Raw genomic sequence first — 23,381 nt, 5'->3', positions numbered from 1 at the left:
TCACCACAATCGATTTTAGAACATTCTCATCACTCCAAAAGGAAGCCCCGTCCTCATGAGCAGTCACCCCCATCCCCCTCCTCAGCCCCTGACAACCACGAATCCACTGCCTGTGTCTGTGGATCTGCCTGTTCTGGATGTTTCCCATCAATGGAATCACACCCTGTGGGTCCTTCTGTGCCTGGCTTCTCTCACTGAGCGTCGTGTTCTCGGGGTCCATCCACGTTGTAGCGAGTGTCGGGGCTTCACCCCTTTTCATGGCTGAGTGATGCTCCCATGTGTGGAAGGACACGTGTGTTTATCCATCGTCCGTCAATGGACATTTGGGGTGTTTGCACCTTATGGCTGCTGTGACTCGTGCTGCTGAGAACATTCATGTACAACCTTTGTGTGGACACGTGTCCTCATTTCTCTTGGGTGGACACCCCGCTGTGGTGATGCTGCGTCAGATGGAAACTCCATTTAACCTTCTGAGGAGCTGCCGCTCCGCTCCCACGGCGGCTGTGCCCCTTCCCCTCCCCCATCCTCACCAGGGGGTGGGGGGCTCACCGTGGTCTTGGTGTGCATTTCCCTGACGGTTAGTGATGGTGAGCATCGCTTCGTGTGCGTGTTGGACGTTTGTGTGGCCTCTTTGGAGAAACGTCTATTAAGTCCTTTGCTCGTTTTCCAGTTGGGTTAGTTTTCCTTTCATTACTGAATTGTAGGCGTTCTTTCTGTGTTCTAGACACGAGCCCCTCTTCTGGTGGATGATCCACAGTATTCCCTCCCATTCTGTGGGTTGTCTTTTCATCTTCTTAGTGGTGTCAGTTTTTTGTTTTTTGGTTTTTTTGCAGTACGCGGCCTCTCACTCTTGTGGCCTCTCCCGTTGAGGAGCACAGGCTCCGGACGCGCCGGCTCAGCGGCCATGGCTCACGGACCCAGCCGCTCCGCGGCATGTGGGATCTTCCCGGACCAGGGCACGAACCCATGTCCCCTGCATCGGCAGGCGGACTCTCAACCACTGCGCCACCAGGGAAGCCCAGTGGTGTCAGTTTTGACCAGCTTCTGTTTTTTTTTTTTCTTTGGCTGCTGTGCCTTGGTTGTTGTAGTGAAGAAATTCCTACCTGACCCAAGGTCGTGAGGATTTACCTGTTTTCTTCTCAGGGTTTTATGGTCTCAGCTCTTGCGTTCGTGTAGGTTTGTGGTGCGTTTTGAGTTACTTGTGTTGCTGTGGGCGGGACCCCAGTGTTTCCCCCGTCCAGTTGTCTGGGTGCCCTTGTGGCCTGGCCTCTGGTCATAGCGGGGGCCAAGACAGACCCTGGCCCTGCCTCCAAGGAAGCCCCCAGTCTGGGAAGCGCGAGATGGACCGTAATCACCAGCCACACGTGGGTCCAGTGGTGACAGTGGTGTCAGGCCTGTCCCCTCCCTGCCCTCACCTCTTGTCACTGACTCTGCTCTGGCATCACAGCCTCTTGCCGACTGCCCCCCACCCCCTGCCCCCCCTCCAGCTCTGCAGGCACGGTCCTGCCCCAGGACCTTTGCACCGGCTCTTCCCACTGCCTGGGAGGCTGTGCTGGCTCTCAGCTGGCTCTTTCCTGTCTCCTTTCCTGGATACAGTCGTTGCTCAGGCCGAAGCCTGCCGTCTGGAATCAAGTCCATCCATCCCCTCTCGATCCTGGGTGACCTCAGGTGAGTGACCTGGTCTCTCTGAGCCTCAACTTCCACATCTGTCACGTGGAGGTAATCGTAATACCTGCCTTACAGGTCCGTTGGGCAGATTAAACAAATTAACAGCCCTGGCCTCATGGTACAGACTCGGTCAGCGTTAACTCTTTGTCCCTGCTGCCCTGGCTGGTCCCTGGAGTGACTGGAGGGTTGGAGCTGGTGGCTCGCACAAAGCAGCCGGTGCCCTGGGGCTCCTGCCCCCTGTGTGCCCTCTGAGCCAAGCCCTGGCTCCCTGGCCCCGGACCTCGTCATGACTCCTGGGGCCATCACCAGGGAGAAGGGGGTGGGTGCTAGTGCCCACGATCCTGCCAAGTGCCAGGCACCCTGGGCTGTTGATGTGCAGGAGGCTGTGATTGCTGCCCGCACGGGGCTCATGGCTACTAAGGGAGCAGCCACCGGAGGAGCAAAACTATAAAAAAGAAGGTTTAAACCAAGCAGACTTATAAGTGGCGGAGAGTGGGGTTGGGAGCCAGCTGCAGCCGGTGGTCAGGGAGGGTCTCTCTGAGAGGGTGGCGTTTGATCCAGGCCTGAATGGTGAGCTGGGGAAGAGCGTTCACGCAGAGGAGAAACACGTGCAAAGGCCCTGGGGCAGGACTCTGCCTGGCGTGTGTGAGGAGCAGTGAGGGGGCCACATAGGGGGAACACAGTGGGGGGGGGAGGAGGAGGAGGTGCGGGCCGGGAGGGCCCTCCATCTGGACAGCTCTCCCATCTCCATCCACTCTTCTCGTTTGTGCCTCAGGGGCCATGTTGAGACCCAGGTAGCATCGGTTAGTTACTGCCTTGTAACAAATTACCCCAGAACTTCGTGGCTTAAAATAGTAATAAACATTTATCATCTCACACTTTCTGTGGGTCAGGAATCTTAGGGTGGCTTAGCCCCAAACCTCGCGGCTCCATCTCTCACGAGGTTGCAGTGAGGCTGTGGGCTAGGCTGGAGGAGCCGCCCCCAGGATGGGCCCCTGCTGTGGCTGTGGGATCAGGCAGCTTGTTTGGCCTTGGAGCCTCTGTTTTCTCATCTGTAAAATGGGGCACTTGTAGCCCTTGTCTTACTGGGTGCAGCTGGGCAGTCAGCTCCACCATGCCTGGCTCAGAGGGGCCTCGAAGTGCAGGAGCCCCTGTGACACCCCCAGGGCCCAGCTGACCGTCAGGGGCCTGGCTCCTGGTCTGGCCTAGGGTCTGGGGGCCCCTGGGAAATGGGGCCCAGAACTGGACTGTGAGAGCAGCACCCTGCAACCGGCAGTACCACCCCGTGAGCAACCAGGGGGCCTCCGGCCACGGCCCCGCCTCCCTCAGTGCCCTCGGTCTGCTGGAATCCAGTGTGGTGTGTGCCACCCAGCCCGGGCTGCTGGAGAATAAAATACATCTGGGAGGCAAACTGGGCCAAGAAACCTCGAGCATCAGTCCTGAGATAGCGCGTGACCCTCTGCCAGGCACCTTCAGGGTGGGGGAAGCACTGTCCCCACCGCGCTCTGGCCACTGTCCTCCGACCTGGCTCCTGTCTGCCGGCCCCTTCCCGAGCACTGACGCTGGCGACCTGGTTTCCCCTGGGGAGCCCCTGTCCAACCCACAGGCAGGGCGCCTCGGCCCTGGGTGAGTGGGACCAGGCCTGGCTGCATCAGAGCCTCACTGCTCTGGGACTTCATGTGGGACAAGAGGATGGAGGGGCTGGTCCACCCCACACCCAGGTGCCTGCCGGGGCGGGCAGCAGCAGAGCTGAGATGGGGAGACTGAGTCCTCGGGGCCCCCAGCCCAGTGAGGCTTGAAGCCCATCGCCCAGCCTCCTTGGTCTTGGTAGGTTGCAAGCTTTCTCTGTGAGGGGTTGGATGGTCTCTGTGGGAGCTGATGCTGCCATGATTGTGAATGAGTGGGTGAGGCCGTGTGCCAATAAAACTTTATTTATAACAGTTGCAGTGGGGGTTGAGTCCCCAGGGCAGTTTGCCGGCCCTTGACTTACATTAACAAATATTCCCCCCGTCACACATCTTTTTTCTCCAAGCAGCGTGAATTGGGTTTCTGTCTCGACTCAAAACACCCAAATACCCCTTCTCTGAGCCCAGTTTCCCCCACTTAATAGGAGAGACGAGTAGGGCATCACTCAGGACAGGCTGGGCCGGAAGCACCACGGGCCGTGGCCATTCTGGGCCTTCAGCCCTTTGTCTGATGTCCAGCTTAAGGGAACGTGTCTGAGACTCGCGAGGGCTGCGTCCCCACTGCTCATCTCTGAGGCTCTTGGTGGTGCTTTTCCTCAGCCTCCTCCATGCAGCCATCCAGGGTTTCTCGCTCAGCCGATACTCACTGAGGTCTACTCCATGCCCAGCTCTGGGCTGGTGCGGGTACACTGAGGGGGCTGGAGAGGGGAAGCCTGCGTCGTGGAGCTCTCAGTGGAGTCAGGAGAGCACCAAAGGTGGGGTCACAGTGTGTCGTGCCAGAGGGAGAGACCCAGGCCTCCAGGAGAGGGTAGAGCCGGGACTGCCGAGGTCCTAGGACGGGCATGGGGAAGGCGAGCTCCACCTGGGTGTGAACCAGATGCGGCTTCCCTCACCCCAGCACCCAAATCCGCAGAGGAGGAGGTGCGGTGATAGTGTGGGCCCGGTGGAAGGCTGCGCACGGCCAGGCACATCTGTGCCCCGGGGCAGAGCGAAAGTCGGTCATCCAACGTGAGGTGAGCTTGCGCTCCGTGCCAGGCTGGTGCCGGCCCTGGCAGCGACTCTGTCCTTGAGCCCAGTGGAGGCGGGGACAGGTGACCAGATGGCCGCAGGGCCCCAGGCCAGGTTCAGGACACAGTTGGCAGCACAGCTCCACCCGGAGGGTCAGGGAAAGCCCCAGAAAGGGTTCGGGAGGAAGCTTCTGGTTGCTGCTGTGCAGACGGGCCAGCCCAGCTTGGCCTGGTGGCCTGAGCACCTCCGAGAGTTGCCCTTGGGGGCTCAGTGAGTCTGCAGGGACCCAGCTGCACACGGGGCCCTGGGGACCCCCTGGAGCTCCACTTAGCTCACACTTTGCACGGGAGACATTAATTCCCCACCCACCCCAGAACAGAAAGACTTTCTCCTTGATTTCCTTTTAAAGTTTTTTTATCTTTTGCTTTTAAGTCTTTCCCTGTCCAGGGTTGATTTCTGTGTATGGTGTGAGGCAGGGGTCCCCAGCAACTGGTTGTCTGGGTGTCAGGTGGACATTCCCCAGCAGACCTGCAGCGCCCTGGCATATACTGTCTGGCGGGAGGCTGCTCTCGGCTCCCCTGATGCCTGCCCTGCCCGGGGCTCAGGCCGCCCAGCTGGCTCCCCGCAACCATCGAGTCTGCTGAGAAGGGGAGGTGGCCGTGGCCCTGGAGGGCAACCACAACTCCCTCCCCACACAGAGGACTCTGGAAAGGAACCCAGGCACGCAGGGATGTTATTCCAAGGGCGAGGGTTGTGTGGCTCCCTGGAGATGTTGGTGTGAAGGGACACGAGGCCAGGAACCAGATGGGAGGGTGTGAAGTGGGCCATGTTCGCTTAGGGGGAGCTCAGACCTCGCATGGCTGCACACCTGGGTCAGCAGGGGAGCGTGTGGTGCCAGCTGTCCAGTGCTGCTTCCACCGTGTCCTGGCTGCGCCCCCATGACTGTCCCCACCAGACTCACCAAGTGAACATGCGTGATGAATGGAAGAAAGTGGGGGAGGGTGACAATGGGAAAACTAATAAGGTGCGTTTGGGGGCGGCTTTCTATGTGCCTCAGACTCCTCTCCACACCCTGGGAGCTCAGCACTGTTCTTACCTGTTTGGCAGGGGGTAAACTGAGGCTCAGGAGGTTGGGACTTGCCCCTGAACTGCCAGGCTAGGAGGGGAGTTCCCCGTGTCACCTTGCGAGCTGGTGCTGTCCTGCCTCTAAGGACAGGGAGCTGGGGGGCGAGGCTGCCAGTCTGACTCTGAGCTCTCTAGGAGCCAGAGTGAGGAGGGAAATGGGACTGGCAACTGCTTCATGGTGAGAAAAGAGGCCTTATTTCCTGGTGCCAGGACCTCGTGTGTCTTGACGGCTTGAGTTGATGAGATACCTTTGCTAAGAGGGGGCCCTGCCCCCATTTGTCCCCCTGCCCCCAGTCCCGCGCTGTTGGGTAAACGGGCCCAGAGCTGTGTGGCAGCACAGCTGGCTCTCCGAAGGCCTGGCCTCCTGGAGTGTGTTTGCACACAGTGCACTTGTGTGGGTCTCTGCATCTCTCCGCCAGCTGCTGGATGGGCAGCCCGGGGTGGGGAAGGGGCTTGCCCTGGAGCCTGGTCGATCTCAGAGGCTGAGAACCCCACCCAGGCCCCGGGGCTTGCTGGCCATGCAGCCTTGGTCAAGCTCCGTGGCTCCAACCCCTGGTTTACCTGGAGACGGCACCAGAGCCTTCCTCCCCCTCAGGCCTGTGATGTGACTCTCGGTACAGCGAATGGTGACGTTGCAGCCTTTGAACTCGCTGGACCTCTGGACCTCAGCCTCCCTGGCTATGAAGTGGGTCCAACGGTGATTACCTCCCAGGGGTGTTGAGAGGGTTGGAGACTCAGCTAGTGGGGCGCCAGCCCAGTACAGGGAGGGCTGTGTGTGTGCCATATCCTTTTATTACGGGGCACCTCAAACAGAATGCAAGGCAGACAGGATAGTAGGAGTAAGTATATTTTTATCATGAAATATTTTAAACACCCAGAGAATAGTATAATGAACCCCCATGTACAGGCTCTGCCCCCCCGTACCACACATCTTTATATTTGCTCCGGGTCTCCCCCCGGCACTGCTGATGTCAGGCTGGGTCGTTCCCTGGGGGTATCCTGGGAGCTGTGGGTTGTGGAGCAGCATCCCTGCCGCCACCCACTGGATGCCAGGAGCCCCCTAGTGGTGACGACCACAGATGTCCTCAGACATTGTGCAGTGTCCCATGGGAGCAGGCCACCATGGGTGAGAACCACCTTTAGGTCACTCCCCTCACCGGGATGCCTGGGTGGCCTCTGCTGGGTCTCCTCTGACCCTGCACGGAAACTGCTTGCTGACCCCTGACTTAAGGGATAAACAAAAAAAGATTCATTTAACCTGCATAGTAACACATTGTTGTCTTTTAGTTTATTGTGTGCTTTTCTGGGTGTTTAAACTCTCTTCTTATTAAACATTAGGCAAGGAACCAGTTTCCTCTGGAGTATTTTATCTGTAAAACAGGACCCTATACCTAAGGGATGCTCACTGAGGTTGTTACGAGTGAAGGAATGAAGGAATGAAGGAATGAGTGAACAGACAGGATATCATCTGGGAAGTCGCTTACTGGGGAAAACTTTTCATTCCTCACCTGGTTCCATTCACCGTTCCGGGGTGCAAAGTGATAAATGCAAAATCATAAGAGAAAACATATGCAAGAGGAAGGAAATAGCTTGTATTAATCCCCACACATTTTTTGGAGACCTGCCATCTGTTCTGAAGTTCCAGACCATGGCCCGAGTCCTCCCGCGGTGAGGCCCCACGCGCTACGCCACAGCCCCAGCTGGTTGGTGGCTGTGGACTCGGAGCCACCTGGCTGTGACGGGGAATCAGACCTCGGGTGTGGATTCCTCCAGTGGGCCCAGCCAAGCCCCGCTGTGGGCCGGGCGGGGCTTCCCAGCGTCCGTGTCTTCATCCATTCATTTGCTGACTCAGCGAGCACCTGCTGTGCGCTGAGCGCTGCTCTAGGCATCAGCTGTCACCTCCACAGGCCGTCTCCCGCGTGTCCCCAGCCCTGCGTGTCCAGCCACCTCCAGGATGTCCCTCCCGGGCCCCTGTCTCAGTGATAGGGGTCCCAGCCCCACTTCCTCCCATGACGGGGTCTCCTCATCCTGGCCGTCCTCCTCTGAGATTGCCCCCCGATCCGTCCATCCCCTTCTCTCCATCCTAGCCTCCCCTGCCCCAGCTCATTGGACCTGTAGTTACTATGCTCCTACTGTGTGGCAGCAGGCGGGCTAGGTCTGGGGAAGAGGCTGTGAACGAGACAGTCCGGTCTCTGCTCTCCCAGGAAGGAGCAAGGCGATCAAGAAGTTAGCTTCAGACAGTGATGTGTATCATGAAATAAACGGGCGCGGTAGAGGGTGCAAGGGGTTGGGGGTGGGAAAGGGCCGGCGTGGTTGGGGAAGGTCTCTAGGACGAGACATTCATGCTGAGACCCGAGCGCGGAGGACAGGAGCCAGCCACGAGGAGGTGTAGGGATAGCGCGTCCCAGGCAGAGGGCACAGCAAGTGCAAAGGCCCTGAGGTAGGCACGTGCCTTCTCCAGTGTGTGATGAGCAACGCCTGTTACGCCGTGCCTCGGGCTTGGCACGCTGGTGCTCAGTAGTGTTCGCTACTGCCCCTGTGATCACTCACATTCTTTGGGCAGAATCTGCTCAAAAATGTGTTTCTCCAAAGTTCAAAAACACCTGACATCAAAGGTGAAAATTCACCTTTAATCCGGAGGAAAAAGATTTTATTAAGGAAATCTTCAACCGTACTGAAAAGGTGAAAGAATTGGACAGTGGACACTGACTGATTACCGCTTGGATCCTACAATTAACATTTTGCTGTATTTACTTCATCCCTCCATCCACCTGCCCATCACTCCTCCACCCTTCTCTCCATCTAATTTTACGGATGCATTTCAGAGTTGCAGACATCAGCACACTCCACCTGAAACACTTACGTATGTGTATCACTAACTAGAGTTTGATATTTTTCAACATGTTCTTTGGGATGTTAACTACTCTGATCAGTTATTAACTCTAGACTTCTTAGCCTTCCCTGTCATTAATGCTGGCGGTAAAAGTCTGAGGTAATATAAAAATATGAAAGTTCTTTAGTTCTGTCACTGTGTGGTGTTGACCACAGATTCACATCTATTCAGTGTCACACCAGGTGTGACCTTGGTGAAGGAAGGATTAGCAGCTGCCCTGTTAATGTCTTTTAATCAGAGAGGTCGTCTACATTTGACAGATTAAAATTAACCCAAGTGTGAAACCATGGATAGGCAGACATATAAGAGCAGATGGTGGGTGCAAAGGGCAGAAACTCCCAGATCCCACTTCTTCCTGACATGTCTGCAATATGACCTCAGGTGAGTCACTGGTATCTGTCTGGCCACCTTGCTCTGCTCCATTTAATTCAATGATTGGTCAGTTGGTTCTCTTAGATTTTCTAAAATTTTGTCTTTTTTCTTTTCAATACTCATTCCTTTCACTGCATTGGCCAGTGCCCCCACTGGAGTGGTAACCCTCACAGCTGAACTCCTTGTCTTGTGGTTGATATTAATATGTTTACTGTGTTTGCTTTGTAGTTTTTTTTGTTTGTTTTGTTTTTGTTTTGGCCATACTGCTCGGCATGTGTGATCTTAGTTCCGCAACCAGGGATCGAACCCGTGCCCCCTGCAGTGGAGGCGCAGAGTCCTAACCACTAGACTGCCAGGGAATTCCCCTACTTGTTTATTATTTTTTTTAATAAATTTATTTATTTTATTTATTTATTTTTGGCTGCGTTGGGTCTTTATTGCTGCACGTGGGCTTTCTCTAGTTGTGGCGAGTGGGGGCTACTCTTCACTGTGGTGTGCGGGCTTCTCGTCGCGGTGGCTTTTCTTGTTGCAGAGCATGGGCTCTAGGCTCATGGGCTTCAGTAGTTGTGCGTGGGCTCAGTAGTTGTGGCTCACGGGCTCTAGAGCGCAGGCTCAGTAGTTGTGGTGCACGGGCTTAATTGCTCCGCGGCATGTGGGATCTTCTCGGACCAGGACTGGAACCCGTGTCCCCTGCATTGGCAGGTAGATTCTTAACCACTGCACCACCAGGGAAGCCCAGCAGGCGGATTCTTAACCACTGCACCACCAGGGAAGCCCACCCTACTTATTTTGTTGTTGTTGTTTTGTTTTGTTTTGTTTTGTTTTTTTGGTATGTGGGCCTCTCACTGTTGTGGCCTCTCCCATTGAGGAGCACAGGCTCCGGACGCACAGGCTCAGCGACCATGGCTCACAGGCCCAGCCGCTCCACGGCATGTGGGATCTTCCCGGACCGGGGCACGAACCCGTGTCCACTGCATTGGCAGGCGGACTCTCAACCACTGCGCGCCACCAGGGAAGCCCCCTACTTATTTTTAAGTAAAGGTTGTTCCTGCCTCACGACCCACCCCCGCTTTTTTTTTTTTTTCCCCTTTCCTGTAGTTTCTTAATAGTTTTTTGGACATGGCTTATTCTGAGGTGTGATCGTAAGGTTTTTCACCTTTGACTTGGGATAACTTCCTAAATTTCTCCAAACCCGTGCATCCCCTTCTGTAAAATGGTGGTAATGAAATGTGGTCATTAAATCAGGTGGTGTCTGGCTCAGGTACTCACCGGCGTCCTCTGGCCACCGTGGAGGGAACAGACCACGAAGGGCAGGAACATGGATCCAGGCAAGTGAGGATGTTGGCCTTGTCTATGTAGATCTGCTCGCTTTTCAAGAAACCCAGGTTTATCTCCAAAACATTGTGATTTTGAAAGTTGACTCAACTCACATCAACGCTGTACGTCCAGAAAGAAAGCCCAGGTAGGGGGTTTCTGATGGTGTAACCGAGGGATATACTCGCCGAGCACGGGGCTGTGGAGTCAGGGGTGCCTGGGTTCACACCTCTGCCTGTGGCTTTCCCATGGGGACCGTTGCCTCAGGTCCCCATGCAGACTGGGGAGGCCAGTACCCATGTCACCCAGTCAGTGTGGCGTTAGGGATGAGTGGTGGGGCGGGGCGGGTGATCTGTGGGACAGGGCCCGCACAGCGGCAGGGCGTGACGCTGGCTGTCACTGCCGTGGTAAACGTCTCGTCCGAGGGCTTTCGACCACAGGGACTAGGACAGACGGTCTCACCTGGGCGACCCTGTCCCCTGTAGTTGTCATGACTGGGCGGCCCCTGGCATCCAGTGTGGGGGCAGGGTTGCAGCTCCACATCCCACAGCGCCCAGGACGGCTCCACAGAGAGCGACCCGGCCCTCGTGTCTGCAGTGCTGGGGGGCGGGCTGGGTCAGCGAGTGGGCTTTGGGGGCACCCGGAGCCCCCAACACTGTCCGCAGAGGGGAGAGGAGAGGCCGAGGCCGGGCTGCACAGAGTGTCACAGCTGACACGACAGTGGGTCCTCCACGAGGTGAGAGCAGGAGGTGGGGGTCCGCAGCAGTGACTTCTGTCTGGTTTGACTGCAGTTGTGTGCGCGCAGAATCAGGAGCAAAACCTCGGGCCTGATCTTGCGTGTCTTTGCTTCACTTCTCCAGTAGCTGATTCTCACTGTGTTTTATGGATGTCTGGCCCCAGGATGGGTTGGAAATAGAAGGAAAAACTGGTCCTTCTCCACTGGAGGTTGGGGGTGCGGTGGCCTGGAGGGTAGGCTGCCCTTCCTGAGCTCAGACACCTCCATCTGGTTGCATGACCCTGTGTCAGAGGTGGGGAGACTGAGGCCTGCATACTCTTGCTTTGCAGCATCACTGCTAGAGGGGCAGGGTCTGGAGAAGGCTCTGGTGCCGCACATCACTGGGTGGTGTTTTTGCAACTAAAGGGATTCATTCCTTAAAAAAAAAAATTTTTTTGAGATAGAGTTCACGTACCATAAAATTCACCCTTTTAAAATACACAATTCAGTTGTCTTTATTATGTTCGATTTGTTGTGCCACCACCACCAAAATATAATTCCAGAACGTTCCATTCCCCCAGAAAGAAACCAGTCCCCATGAGCAGTCAGTCCCCATCCCCTCCCCCCAGCCCCTGACAGTCAGGAACCCACTCTCTGTCTCTGTGGATCTGCCTGCCCTGCACGTTTCCCATCAATGGAATGGAATCACCCACTATGTGTCCTTCTGCGTCTGTCTTCTCTCGCTGACCATCGTGTTCTCAGGGTCTATCCACGTTGCAGCGAATATCAGTGCTTCATGCCTTTTTAAGGATGAGTGATCTGTCGTGTGGCACGTTTAACGCTTTTGTGAGCGTGAGGAATGCAAGTTGGGCAGAGGAGGTAAAGTGCTCTGTCCTTTATCCCTCTCCCAAAGGAGTCCCTGGAACTGGATCCTTATATTCCTCTCGGAAGTGCTCTCGGTGTGGAGGTGTGGTACCTGCGTCAGTCAGCTACTAATGTGTAACAGCCACCTCGGAACTGCGTGGCTGCAAACTGCACACGCTTGCCTGCACTTCTGCCATCTGGGTTGGGTTCAGCGGGCGGCATGAAGTCTAGGAGGCTCCCGCGCTCACAGGCCTCAGGGGAGGGGGCTGCCTGCCCCCCCCCGGGGGTCTCCCCCAGGGCCCCAGCAGGGACCCCGAGGGTGGAACCAGAAGCTGCCCACCTTCCTCACATCACACAGTCCCTTCTGTCGAATTCTGTAGCTCGGGGTGAGTCACACGGCTGCTGGCCACAGAGCCGTCCGTCCTTATGGGTTACAAGCAGATTTCCCGGTGTGGCTTGTGGGCAGCCCAGCCTGACCGGGGGCCCCAGCTTCCTGCCATGCCCATGGGATGCCCGGCTTCCCCGCGGCCTCCCTGCAGGACTCTGCTTCTGTGGCCAGACCTTTCCAGCTAATAGGGGAAGTGAGTGAGTGCTGGCCCTGGCACCGCTTCCTGCTTTCTTGGGCCTTGTGCTTTCTTGTTTGCTGAGTCACGGGGAGCCAGCCCTCTCCTGGGCACCAGGTGGGCAGTGCTCGGGGCACAGCCCCTGCAGTGACCCCACAGGCCTCATGTCCCCTGCCACCCCTTTCTGGAGGGACCTCTCCCTCTCAGCACTCAGAGAGCTCTGCAGGTGCCTGTTGGCAGGTGACAAAGCAGACCTGGTCCCCTGTAGTTGGGGGAAGATGCAACACACAAGCACCAGGTGGTGCCAAGTGGTGGGAAGAGAGAAAGCCGAGAGGTGGGGAGAGTGGCCTCAGAGGGGCAGTTTGGGGCGAGGTGGTCAGGGGACGGCTTTTCTGAGGGGGTGATGTCTGAGCCAGGTCTTGGATGAAGCAAGGGAGCAAACCTTGTAGGGGTCTTGGGAAGGTCATTTCAGGTGGTGGGAATAGCCCGTGCAAAGGCCCTGGGGCAGGACCAGGCCTGGCATGTTGGAGGAACAGCAAGGAGGCCTGTATGTCTGGAGCAGTCAGCGAGGGGGAGAGAGGGAGGGGGGAGGGCAGGGATGGGATGGGGCAGGTTGTGCAGGTCCCTGTGGGCCACAGGGAGGACTTGGGCTTTTACCTCCAGGGAGGTGGGACCCTGGAGGGCTGTGGGCAGAGGAGGGGTGGGGCCTGACTCAGGTGCTCACAGGTGCCCCCTGGTGGCTGCTGTGGGGAGGACAGGCTGGAGGGAGGGTGGGAGCTGGAGACCAGAGGGGAGGGGACTGAGCTGGTCCAGGTGGGAGAGGATGGGGGCTGAGAGGAGCCGGGGACAGTGGTGGACTCTGGGTAGACGTCAAGGTAGAAGAAACCTAGTGGTTTTGCTGAAGGACAGATGTTAAGGCCCCTCCCAGGGTCCTTGGGGAGCTTTCTCTGCCTCATTTTCCACATCAGATGTAGAGAAGCAGTCCTGTGTGTGCTGAGGAGGGGGTGGGTCCCTCGTCAGCGGGCTTCAGAGGTGTCTGCGGGGAGCCCGGCCCGAGGCACAGCTATGCCCCCAGATTCCCCCAGGTCTCAGCTCTGCAGCGCCTCACACTCTCCTCCTCCCCCCGGCTATTTTTAAAACTTAATTTCCTTGAAAACAGGGTGGCTCATTCAAAAAATAATTGGTTACATCTTGGGCTGGGAGGAGTTCGACATCTTGGCTGGTCCCTGCCGCCCCTGGCCCGGCTGGTGGAAGCGGGTGCAGGAACCGCATGGCCCCCGGCAACAGGGTCACCTGGTCAGGAGGGCGACTGACAGACGAGGTTCCAAAAGGGAATTGCAGAGAGTGAGTGAGAGCGTGTGGATGGCGGGACCCGGGGAGGCCATGAGGAGGCCCCTCCGAGGGGACGTTGGGGAGAGTGTCCGGGCAGAGGGCGCGGCGCCGTCCCCGGTGTTCCATCCATTCTCTGTCCTCCCCTCGCTCTGTCCCTGCCCTGTGACCTGGGCCAGCGTGGAGCCTGCCTGCTGCCCCTCCTGGCCTCACGCCTGGGGGTATTCCGGGTGGGGTGGGTCTCCCCCTTCAGCAGCCAGGAGAAGCAGGGGGGCCTGGGGGTGAGATCCAGGCACAAAGCGGGGAGACCCTGAGGTCAGTCCCTCAAGTGTCCCCAGGCAGGGCGGACCCGGCTGGGACTTTGCGTCCGATGCTGGTGTTGGCCAGGCCGCTCCCACAGGCCTGAGACTGCAGAGGCCTCGGTGGTGGGCTGGGGCTTGGGGGGGAATCGGGACCACCGTGTTGGACCAGCTGGACCCCGGGATGAGGGGCCGGGAGCTGCAGAGGATCGGGTGGGCACAGGGGTTGGGCTGTGGGCTCAGGTGCCCCAGGTGGGCCGAGAAGGGGCTGCCTGGGGTCAGATGAAGTCTGGAATGTTCTGCATGGTCCACTGCCGCTTCCTGCCTTGTTCTCTCTTCCTTCCCCCACACCCCAGACACAAAACCATGCATTGTTCTGCTGTTGGACAGCCAACGAAAATATTATGTCGGCTTTCCAGCACCTTCCGCCACCCCCCTGGGCCTCGGGAGGGGCTGAGCCCAGGTTCGTCCCTGTGGCCAGGGAGCCCGGGCTGGGAGGCCCGCATGTTGCCGGCGGGCGTGACTGTTGTGACCCACATGTGGCTGGCGTTTCCCGTTGTGGTGGTGGTATGCGCCTTCCAGGGCCCGTGGGCTTTGTCCTGTGTGGGTGGGGGTTCCCTTCTGTGGGCCATGCTGCCACGAAGCGCCCAGCTGGCTGCCCACCTGGCCTCAGTTTCCTGTCTTCTGGGGGTCGCGCACAGAGATGGGCACTCCGGGGAGTCCCTACCCTGTCCAGCCTGGCTGTACCACGGCCGTGTCATCTTGGGTTTATGTTCTTTATTGAGAGATAATTCATAGATACCATAAAATTCCCTATTAAGTGTACAATTCAGTGTTTCTTGCACAGTGTTGTGCAGCCGTTACCACTGATTCCAGAACATTCTCATCCTCCCAGAGGAAGCCGAATGCCCGTTCGCTGTCAGTCCCCAGCCCCCAGCCCTGGCCCAAGCCGGGTGGATAGAGTGGGTGTTCTGACCCCTGACCTGGGCCTGCTGCTCCCCGGCTGCCCTTGTTCCCCCCCCCCCCCTCCGTGGGCGTCTCTCCTCCCCCACCCCTACCTTCCCTGGATGGCCTTGTCTGCTCCTGGGGCTCGAACCCCATCTACCCCCGGACAGCTGCCTACAGCCCTGTCTCCAGCCTGGGCCTCCCCGAGCTCCTGACTCAGGGTCCAGCTGCCCCTTGACGTCTTCACGCAGGGGGTTCACAGGGCTCTCGCACTCAGCATGGCCACCCTGCACCCAACCACCCCCCAAACCTGCTCCTGCTGGGTCCCCCATCTTGGTCGAGGCAGCTCTCTCCTTCTGTGAGTCGCTCCAAGATCCTGAGTCATTCCCGACTCCTCACTTTTCTTCACTCCGCCCCCAGTGCACACAGCCTGTCTATCCTGACTTCAGAGCTAACCAGAATCCTCCCACTTCTCACTCACCCCTCCACAGCAGCCACCCTGGTCCACCCCATCATCTCCCACCTGGACCAGCGCGGTCCCCTCCCCACTGGTCCCCGGCTCTGTCCTCACCCTGTCTGTCCTCCCACGGCCACCAGAGGGCACCTGAGTCAGGTCCGGTGTGTTTCCCACCCCCGGTCCTGCAGGACTCCCACCTCCCTGGGGTAAAAGCCCAAGTCCTCCCTTGCTGATCTGACCCCCCACCTGTCACCCCAAGTCATCCTGCTGGCACTCGCTGCACTGTCCAGGCCCTTCTCTGCTCCCCCTGGGCTGTGAGCCCTTGAAGGCGGGGGACGAGACTGTCCTGGTCACCACTTGCCTCCCCTCTCCAAGCTGACACCTGGTAGATACCGGTGTCTGAGTTTCCTGTTGCAGCTGTGACAAATCACCACAAACTTGATCTGAAACCAGACAGATTGGTTCTCTGACAGTCCTGGAGGTCAGGAGTCTGACTCGGGCCTCACGGGGCTAAATCCAGGCGTGGGCAGGGCTGGTTCCTCCAGAGGCTCCAGGGCAGCATCGGTTCCCGCCTTTCCAGCTTCTAGAGACGCCGCACCCCTGGCTCGCGGCCCCTCCTGCATCCTCACAGCCAGCAGCGCAGCATCTCCCGTCTCTCTCTGCCTCTGACCCTCCTGCCTCCCTCTTATAAGGACTCTGTGATGACGCTGGGCCCCCCAGGGAATCCAGGGTCATCCCCGTCTCAGGGGCCTCAACTTAACCCCACCTTTAAAGCCCATTCTGGGATCAGAATGTGGACATCCTTGGGGCGACAGATATCTGCTGATCACACTCACTGAACAGATAATCCTCAGCAGAAGCCTGCTTTCTGGGTGAGGACACCGAGGTCAGAGGGGTCAGTGATTGGCCTGAGGCCTCCCCACGTGAGCCTCCTGGGCCCCCCAGACCCCAGCTGGGAGCCAGGCAGCATCCTTGGCTGGCCCGGCTGCCTCGGGAGCCACGCCGTCACTCCAGCCTGGGCCCCAGCCACCTACTGCTGCTGCCCCATCCCTGCGACGACCACCTGCCCTCGCCCAGGGCCCTCCTGGCGGTGGGCTGTGCCATTTCCCCTCTCCCACCCCCCGTCTGTGCAGCCACGTTGTGGTGGTCGCTCCCGCAGCTTTTCCCACCTCGGGGCCCCTCGTCCAGCCCGTCTGCATCACGTCCCCAGGCCGTTGGCCATGTGGGGTCCTCACGGCCTTGCCAGGGGCGCAGGGTGTGTGTATGGTGGCACCTCCATGACCAGACTGAAGTCTCCCTTCTCCCCCTCAGGTTCGGCCCCGAAGAAGACGACCCCAGTGGAGGTGAGTGTCCCATGGGCCCCACCCTGGCCTGCCTCCCGAAGGTGGACCGGAAGTGCCCGGCCCAGCCCGCATCCTGCTCCGTGGCCTCGGGCATCTCCCTGCACCTCTCTGGGCCCCAGATGCTGGCCAAGCAAATAAGCAACTGTCGTCAGATGGTGAAAACCTGTCTGTCCCGCCAGCGTCTTGAGTTTCAGGGAGGCGTGGGGCGGGCGGGAGGGCCCCGAGGATCCTACCCTGGGCTGTCCAGGGAGCGGGGAGGCGGAAGGGACCTGGAGAGGGTGGTGCCATCGCCCGCCAGCCGCACCTCCAGGACGGCGCCCCAGCAGCCCCACATACCTGTCCGGGTCCCTCCAGTCCTGTCCGCTCGCGTGAGCCCCTGGCGCCCAGTCCCTGGTCAGTTTCCGGTCACTCCCGGAGGCCGCCTGCGAGGGGCGTCTGTGAGCCCTGTTGTCCAAGGAGCCGCGGACAGCGGGTTAGAGGCAACCCAGGTGCACAGGAGCCCCCGCCCTGCCCGGGTGTCTGCCTTCCCTCCCAGCCAGGCTCCTCTCCCAGGACGCAGCTGGGCACTCAGGTCCTTCTTAGGTGAGCTTTGTCCACCTGCTGGGGTCCCGGAGGGCGTCCAGGCCGCAGGCAGTGGGGAGCCAGAGATGGGTGCGGAGCAGGGCTGGCAACTAACGTTCCCTGAGCGGAGCCTGGCCCCTGGCGGTCAGCAGAACAGGCTGGTCTGAGCCCTTCAGGTGGCGGCAGGTGCTTCTTAAATGTCTGTGACTCGTGGAGCCCCGGCCCTGAGCTGGCACCTGTGTCCCTCCAGGCCTCACTGCCCCATCCACCATCCTCCCCCTGTGATGTCACACACGGGGGCCAGCGGCTCCCACACGACTTTGCTGGGATGCCACATGTGTCCCCTGGCGCTGGCAGGAGCCAGCCTGCTCCCAGGCCAGCAGGACTTCTTCCCTCAGGGAGGAGATGCTGTTTGCAGTCATTCCAGCCCAGAGGGTCTCACCTGGCCATGTCTGGGGGCGTCTGTGGTTGTCACAACTGGGGGGCTCCTGGCAGCGAGTGGGGGGGGCCAGGGATGCTGCTCCACACCCCACAGCGCCCAGGACGCCCCCTTCAGAGTGACCAGCCCCAAGTCAGCAGTGCCAGGTTGGGGGAGACCCTGAAATTGGGGCTCTTCTCCCCCCGCCTGCAGAGGGCCGGGGCTGCCGACCTTCCTGCTTTCTAGAGGAGCCGGCAGTCCTGGTCTGGGGGTGGCCCCCCGGGAGTGGAGCCCGAGTGCCCTGCATCCCGCCCCCAGCGGCCCCCGCCCTGGGCTCCGGCCGGGCGGCGACGAAGCCCCTTCTCGGCAGGATTTCTAGAGCACTCTGGCCCCTGCAGCAGTACCTCGTTGCCAGTTCTAAACACTTCCTGCTTCCTCTTCTCCAGGCCCCATTGATGACTGGACAGCCGGGCCCTGGCCACGGGAAGAAGCTGGGTCATCGGGGTGTGGACGCATCCGGCGAAACCACCTACAAGAAGGTTCCTGCTCTGCCCTCCGTCGGTGGGGGTGGGACGAGGGATCCTTGTGGGTGCACCGGGCCCTGAAGGTCGGGTGTGGGCCGCGGCCGTAGGTGGCTGGAGACTAGGTGGCTGGAGACAGTTGCTCTCGGTTGCTGGTTGCCGGCAGGTGCTCTGAGGCTGTACCACCTGCCGGGCTCCTTGAGTCATCTGTGGCCTTGGGTGTGACGTTGGGCAAGAGGAAATCACAGCTCCCTCCCTTCCCTCTGAAAGTGGGGCTGAGGAGAGGAGGGGTCGGGCCAGGGATGTGAGAGGCCACCCTGGGCCCCGCTGCCTCTGGTCCCCGCCCTCCCCCCGCCTTGCTGCGCCTCCTAAAATACCAGCTTTGCTGGGAGCCAGTGCATGCAGCCTATGAGTCACCCTTCTGAAGTGTTCAGTTAGGTGGTTTCTAGAGTATTCAGAGCTGTACAGCAATTGCCACGGTCAACTGTAAAACATTTCTGTTAACCTCCAAGAGAAGCCCCGTACCCCTTCGCCTCCTCCACCCCCTCCCCAGCCCCTGACAATGAGGAACCCACTCTCTGTGCCTGTGGATCTGCCTGTTCTGGACGTTTCCTGTCAGTGGAATCACACCGTGTGTGTCCTTCTGCGTCTGCTGCTCTCCCTGAGCATCGTGTTCTCAGGGTCCGTCCACGCTGTAGCGAGTGTCGGGGCTTCCCCCCTCTTCATGGCCGAGCGATGACGGGGGAAGCATTCATCGCGTGTGTGGAGGGGGAAGCATTTTGTGTATCTACCATCCATCGATGGACACTTGGGTTGTTTCCACTTTTCGGCTGTTGTGAGTAGTGCTGCTGTGAAGGTTTGTGTACTTTCGTGTGGACTGTGCTTCTCTCTCTGAGCTGCACACCTAGGAGTGGAACCGCTGAGTCCCATGAGAGCCATATGTAACCCAGTGGAGGAGCTGCCAGACTGTCCACAGCGGCTGCCCTTTTTTCCATTCTCAGCAGCCGAGCACAAGGATTCCACTCTCTGGGCCTCCATGGTGCTTGTTGTCTGTCTATCTGGTTCTGTCCCTCCCAGCACGTGGGAAGCGCGTCTCACTGTGTCCTGATTTGCATCTTCCTGGTGGCTGGTGGTGTTCAGCACCTTCTCCTGTGCTTGTGGACTGTCTGCATATCTTCTCTGGAGAACTGTGTTCAGTCAGTAGCATCTTGAGGGAGTGGCTCGCGGGGGGTGTCAGGAAGAGAGGCGGGTGCTGGGGAAGGGCTTGCTCCTGCAGTGGGGGTGCTGGGGACCAGAGTCAGTGGCTTGGGGGCCGAGGTGTCTTTCCTCAGTGGTGGGCACGTTGCTTAGGGCTCACAGTGACAGTAACATGAGTGGCGGTGCCGACAGATGGACAGGCAGCTGGTGCTTCTCCAGTGTGGGCGGGCATGAGGGTGGCCCCGGGAGGGCTGACGCTGTCACCTCCATCCTCGACCGGGGTGGGGACCGAGGAATAGAGAGGCAGAGCCCCTCGTAGGTGGACAGATGGAACCCTGGTCTCGGAAGTGCAGCCTGGGCACTGCTGTGTATTGTGCCCTCCCCGCAAAGGAAACCCTGGCAAAATCCCCCAAAGACCCTTGCTGTGTTGGGGCAGTTTTGAGATGTAGGAACCTTCTAGAAGCTGGATAGAAAACAGGCCTTGGGGCCGCGCCAGGTGGTGTTGGCATCTCAGCCAGGCCACTTCCTTGCTGTGTGGTTGTGCAGGCTGAGCGACAGGCCAGATGCCGCCCCCCTGTCCCAAGGGGGCCTCCCACCTTGCTTCTCACCCTGGCGGCCGAGGGCTGGGCCAGGGACCGGCCCCGGGGGTCTTGATGTGGCTGGGTTTCTCCGCAGACCACGTCCTCCACCCTGAAGGGGGCCATCCAGCTGGGCATTGGCTACACCGTGGGCAACCTGAGCTCCAAGCCGGAGCGCGACGTGCTCATGCAGGACTTCTACGTGGTGGAGAGCATTTTCTTCCCCAGGTACCTGGCCCGGCCTGCTGGGGCAGCTCCCGTGCCTTCAGCAGCTCGCCCTGCTCGCAGACAGCGGTGCTAGGAAATAGTCTTCCCGTTCTCTCAGCTCCTTTCTCTGCCAAAAATAGCACTGGCCCCTCCTGGGGTCTCCTGGTTTTGAGGTCCAGCCCTGTGTCAGGATGTTAGTTTGCTGCTGAATCACAGGGACGCAATGTAATGGTGACTTTTAAAAATAGGGAAAGACAGAAGTTTGTTGTTTCTCGTGTGTGTGTGTGTGTGTGTGTGTGTGTGTGTGCGCCTGTGTGTGCGCGCGCTTGCGCGCGACACACTCACACACTGATAGTCTAGGGCTGGTCAGGTGGCTCCGTGATGTTGGGGGGCCCGGATTCCTTCTGGTTTCTCCAGCATCTTCAATATGCTGCTTTACTTACCAGTGGCCCCCGGGGGCTGCCTAGGCTCCTGCCATCACACCTGCATTCCAATAGCAGGAAGGAGGAGAAGGAGAGCACATGCCCTTGCCCTTTAAGGGCATGACCAGGAAAGGACCCACATCATTTCTCCTCCACTCACAGGGGATTGGCTGAGCACAGCTCCCTGACCACACCAGGCTGTGGGAGAGGCTGGCAGTGGTCTTATTCTGGGCAGCCATGTGTACACCCAATGCTTTGGGCTCTGTTGCTGATGAAGGGAGGGTGGTTGTTGGGGGACAGCCCGAGGCTGGCCATGGCCCTTTGTCCTATCGGGAGCCCCGTGTTGCTTTTTGGATTGGCTCTTTGGGGACCTTGGGGCTGAGCCTGGGCCTGGGCAGGCAGGTCCCTCACAGACCTCCCCCCTGCTTCCTCTGCAGTGAAGGCAGCAACCTCACCCCCGCCCATCACTTCCAGGACTTCAGGTTCAAGACCTACGCGCCTGTCGCCTTCCGCTACTTCCGGGAGCTCTTTGGGATCCGGCCGGATGACTACTTGGTGAGTGTGTCCTCGGCTGCTGCTGCGTCGCCAGCCCCCGGCTCCAGCCCAGGCTCGCCGGCTCAGATCACCACCTGTTTGTTGCCTCTTGGTCTCTGTGGGGCAGGAACGTGGGTGCAGCGTCGCCGGGCTCCCTGCTCAGTTTGTAGTCGGGGCGGGCCGGACTTGGTTCTCGCTGGCTGTTGGCCGGGCCGTCTGTTCCTTCCAGACATTACAGTCTTCTGTGCACTCATCCTGGAGGGACTGTCCCGTCACCGGCCATGCTTGTGCTCCTGGCCACCAGCCTGGACTCTGTCCTCCCGGCTCCGCTGTGGTTTTAGTCTCTCAAGTTAGAAAAAACAAAACCTAGGCCAGACCCTCTGACCTCGCATCCCTGTCAGGACTCCTGAAGGTCACGTCCAGATGGGGCTTCACGGCAGCAGCGTCTGGGTCATCGGCCAGAGTCTCCACTTCAGAAGGTCCGGCTGGTCTGTTCCAGGCCCGCCTGGTCACACGTTGTGACTTTGCACGTGGAGGCCTCGGCGTCTGCGAAGACGCCCACGTCTGACCTCCTGGCACCTGCCGTCTCCGGGGAGGCCCGATCCGTGGGTTTGGGGGGCCTTGACCGTGTTCCGATTGCTCCTGTTCGGGTCTTAATCTGTGGGAAGGCTGTGCCCTGAGCCGGGGCCACGTCCTTCTGGAGGCCCAGCGTTTGCTCCGGCCGGGGACACGTGTGACCTGGGGCTCCCCAGCTCTGCCCGGTCAGTGCCCAGAAGTCACCGAGTCCCACGCGACCTCCCCCATCCCAGCCCTGGGAAGAGCTTCCCTCGTCTGCGAGCCCCGCGGCGTGCGGAGGAGCATTTCGTGTGCAGCCTGGCGGTTCTACAGCAGAAAGGACGCCGGTTACCCAGACTCTGTGTTGTCATGTCACCGGGAGGGGAGACCTATGGCCTTGTTCACAGTTGGGGAGAAATGGCCTCGGTGTCCATTAGCAGGGAGTGGACAGTGGAACTGCCACGTCCACAGAGGTGGGCCACGGAGATGGCTGGGGCCTGATCTCGAACTTGATAAGTAAAGTGTAGGGACCTCAGACGTCTGAGGTCACCCAGCCCCACCTTGGCGACCTTCAACTTCATTCTCCCTGCTCCTTCCAGACGGGGAGTGTTCTCGTTTCTCCCTAACCTCCACTCCCACCAACACCGCCAGGGACAGGCAGGCAGCAGCCCTGCGGCCTCCAACATAGGCCATGGAGGGAGCGTGAGCCTGGAATGGCAGCAGGAGGGCGGAGATGGCCTGGGTGTTCTGGGCCACGGGGCCCTGGCGGGCTGGAAACTCGCTGGAAGGTTCAGACCTAAGGCGTGTCCATCCTGGGCCTGAGGGGTTGGGGGTGCTGCAGACAGGGCCTCGGGGAGCCTGCTGGGGTCGGCCGTCGGGGAGCAAGCTGGGAAACACGGCAAGGAAGTGGGTGCCGTGCGGAGGGCAAGTGGAGCCCCTCAGCCTGTGGGCCGGGTTGCTCCGAGCTGCAGGAGTGAAGCCCGCGCGGCGGGTCAGGGATGGACCGGGCGCCCGGACTGTCCCCGCCTCCCTCGCCGGCTCTGCCTCCCCCAGGGTTCCCCTCTCCTCCACGGTCACGGCCTCGGCCCCTGGCTGCCGCCCCCCGCCCCAGCTGAAGGCACCAGGCCCGAGTTTTTTTGTGCATAGCCATTCTCACCCCTTGTGAGACCCCTGTGCTCTCCTGGGGTTAAATGTCATTTAATCTCAGCTCAGGACAGCAGGGCATGGGGGTGGGGTGGGGTGGCGGGCTGTTTCCTGAATCGGGGGTCGTCTGCCCATGACCCCGTCCTGACGGTGGGTTACCTGGCTCAGGAGCCCCTGCTTGTCACCCGCCTGCCCCTCGGCAGTGGCGCCTAGTGAGGCCCAAGACCCACGGCCCCGACCAAGCTGCTCACCAGGGCAGCTGCTGTCAGCCATCTGGTTCCCGAACTTTCTCCTCCCGTAGATCTATCCTGTACAGAACTGGACACTCCCTTCTGCTGGGTTTTCCGCTCGACGTCCCTGCTCTCCTGCAGGGTGCTTCACTGTAGTCTGTGCCCAGAGGTGCCCGGCGGTGGCTGCGGGCCCATGCCTGGCGGAGCGCAAGGAGGGTGGGGCACCTGGGCAGGGCCTCTGTGCTGTGGATGTTTGTGGCTAGTGGCTACAGGCGGAGCGGGGATGGACAATGGCTGTGGCCGCAGCTGCACGCCCCTTGGCCCCGTCCGAGCCTTCCCTGAGCTGCTCTTGCTCCCACGGCCAGCCCTGCTGTCGGATGCATCGGAATCTGGCCACTCCTCGTCCTCCACCGATGCCCCTGGCCAGCCCCCGCC

At 59.6% G+C, this 23,381-nt stretch overlaps 1 protein-coding gene across 7 annotated transcripts in view; it reads left to right on the top strand.

Moving 5' to 3' along the window:
- The window catches only part of PIP5K1C (phosphatidylinositol-4-phosphate 5-kinase type 1 gamma), a 60,063-nt gene that overhangs the window by 12,259 nt on the left and 24,423 nt on the right, over positions 1 to 23,381 (top strand). For all 7 annotated transcript variants that reach the window (XM_027085591.1, XM_027085588.1, XM_027085590.1 and 4 more), the window contains exons 2-5: positions 16,549 to 16,580; positions 18,006 to 18,098; positions 19,953 to 20,083; positions 20,922 to 21,039. In XM_027085591.1, coding sequence (XP_026941392.1) covers positions 16,549 to 16,580; positions 18,006 to 18,098; positions 19,953 to 20,083; positions 20,922 to 21,039 — 374 coding nt within the window. The remainder of the gene's footprint in view (positions 1 to 16,548; positions 16,581 to 18,005; positions 18,099 to 19,952; positions 20,084 to 20,921; positions 21,040 to 23,381) is intronic.

This window comes from Aethalodelphis obliquidens, unplaced genomic scaffold, assembly GCF_003676395.1.
Source record: "Aethalodelphis obliquidens isolate GAN/ISIS:26980383/991018 unplaced genomic scaffold, ASM367639v1 scaffold53, whole genome shotgun sequence".
NCBI classification, from domain to species: domain Eukaryota; kingdom Metazoa; phylum Chordata; class Mammalia; order Artiodactyla; family Delphinidae; genus Aethalodelphis; species Aethalodelphis obliquidens.
This window is presented reverse-complemented; position numbering and strand designations above follow the sequence as displayed.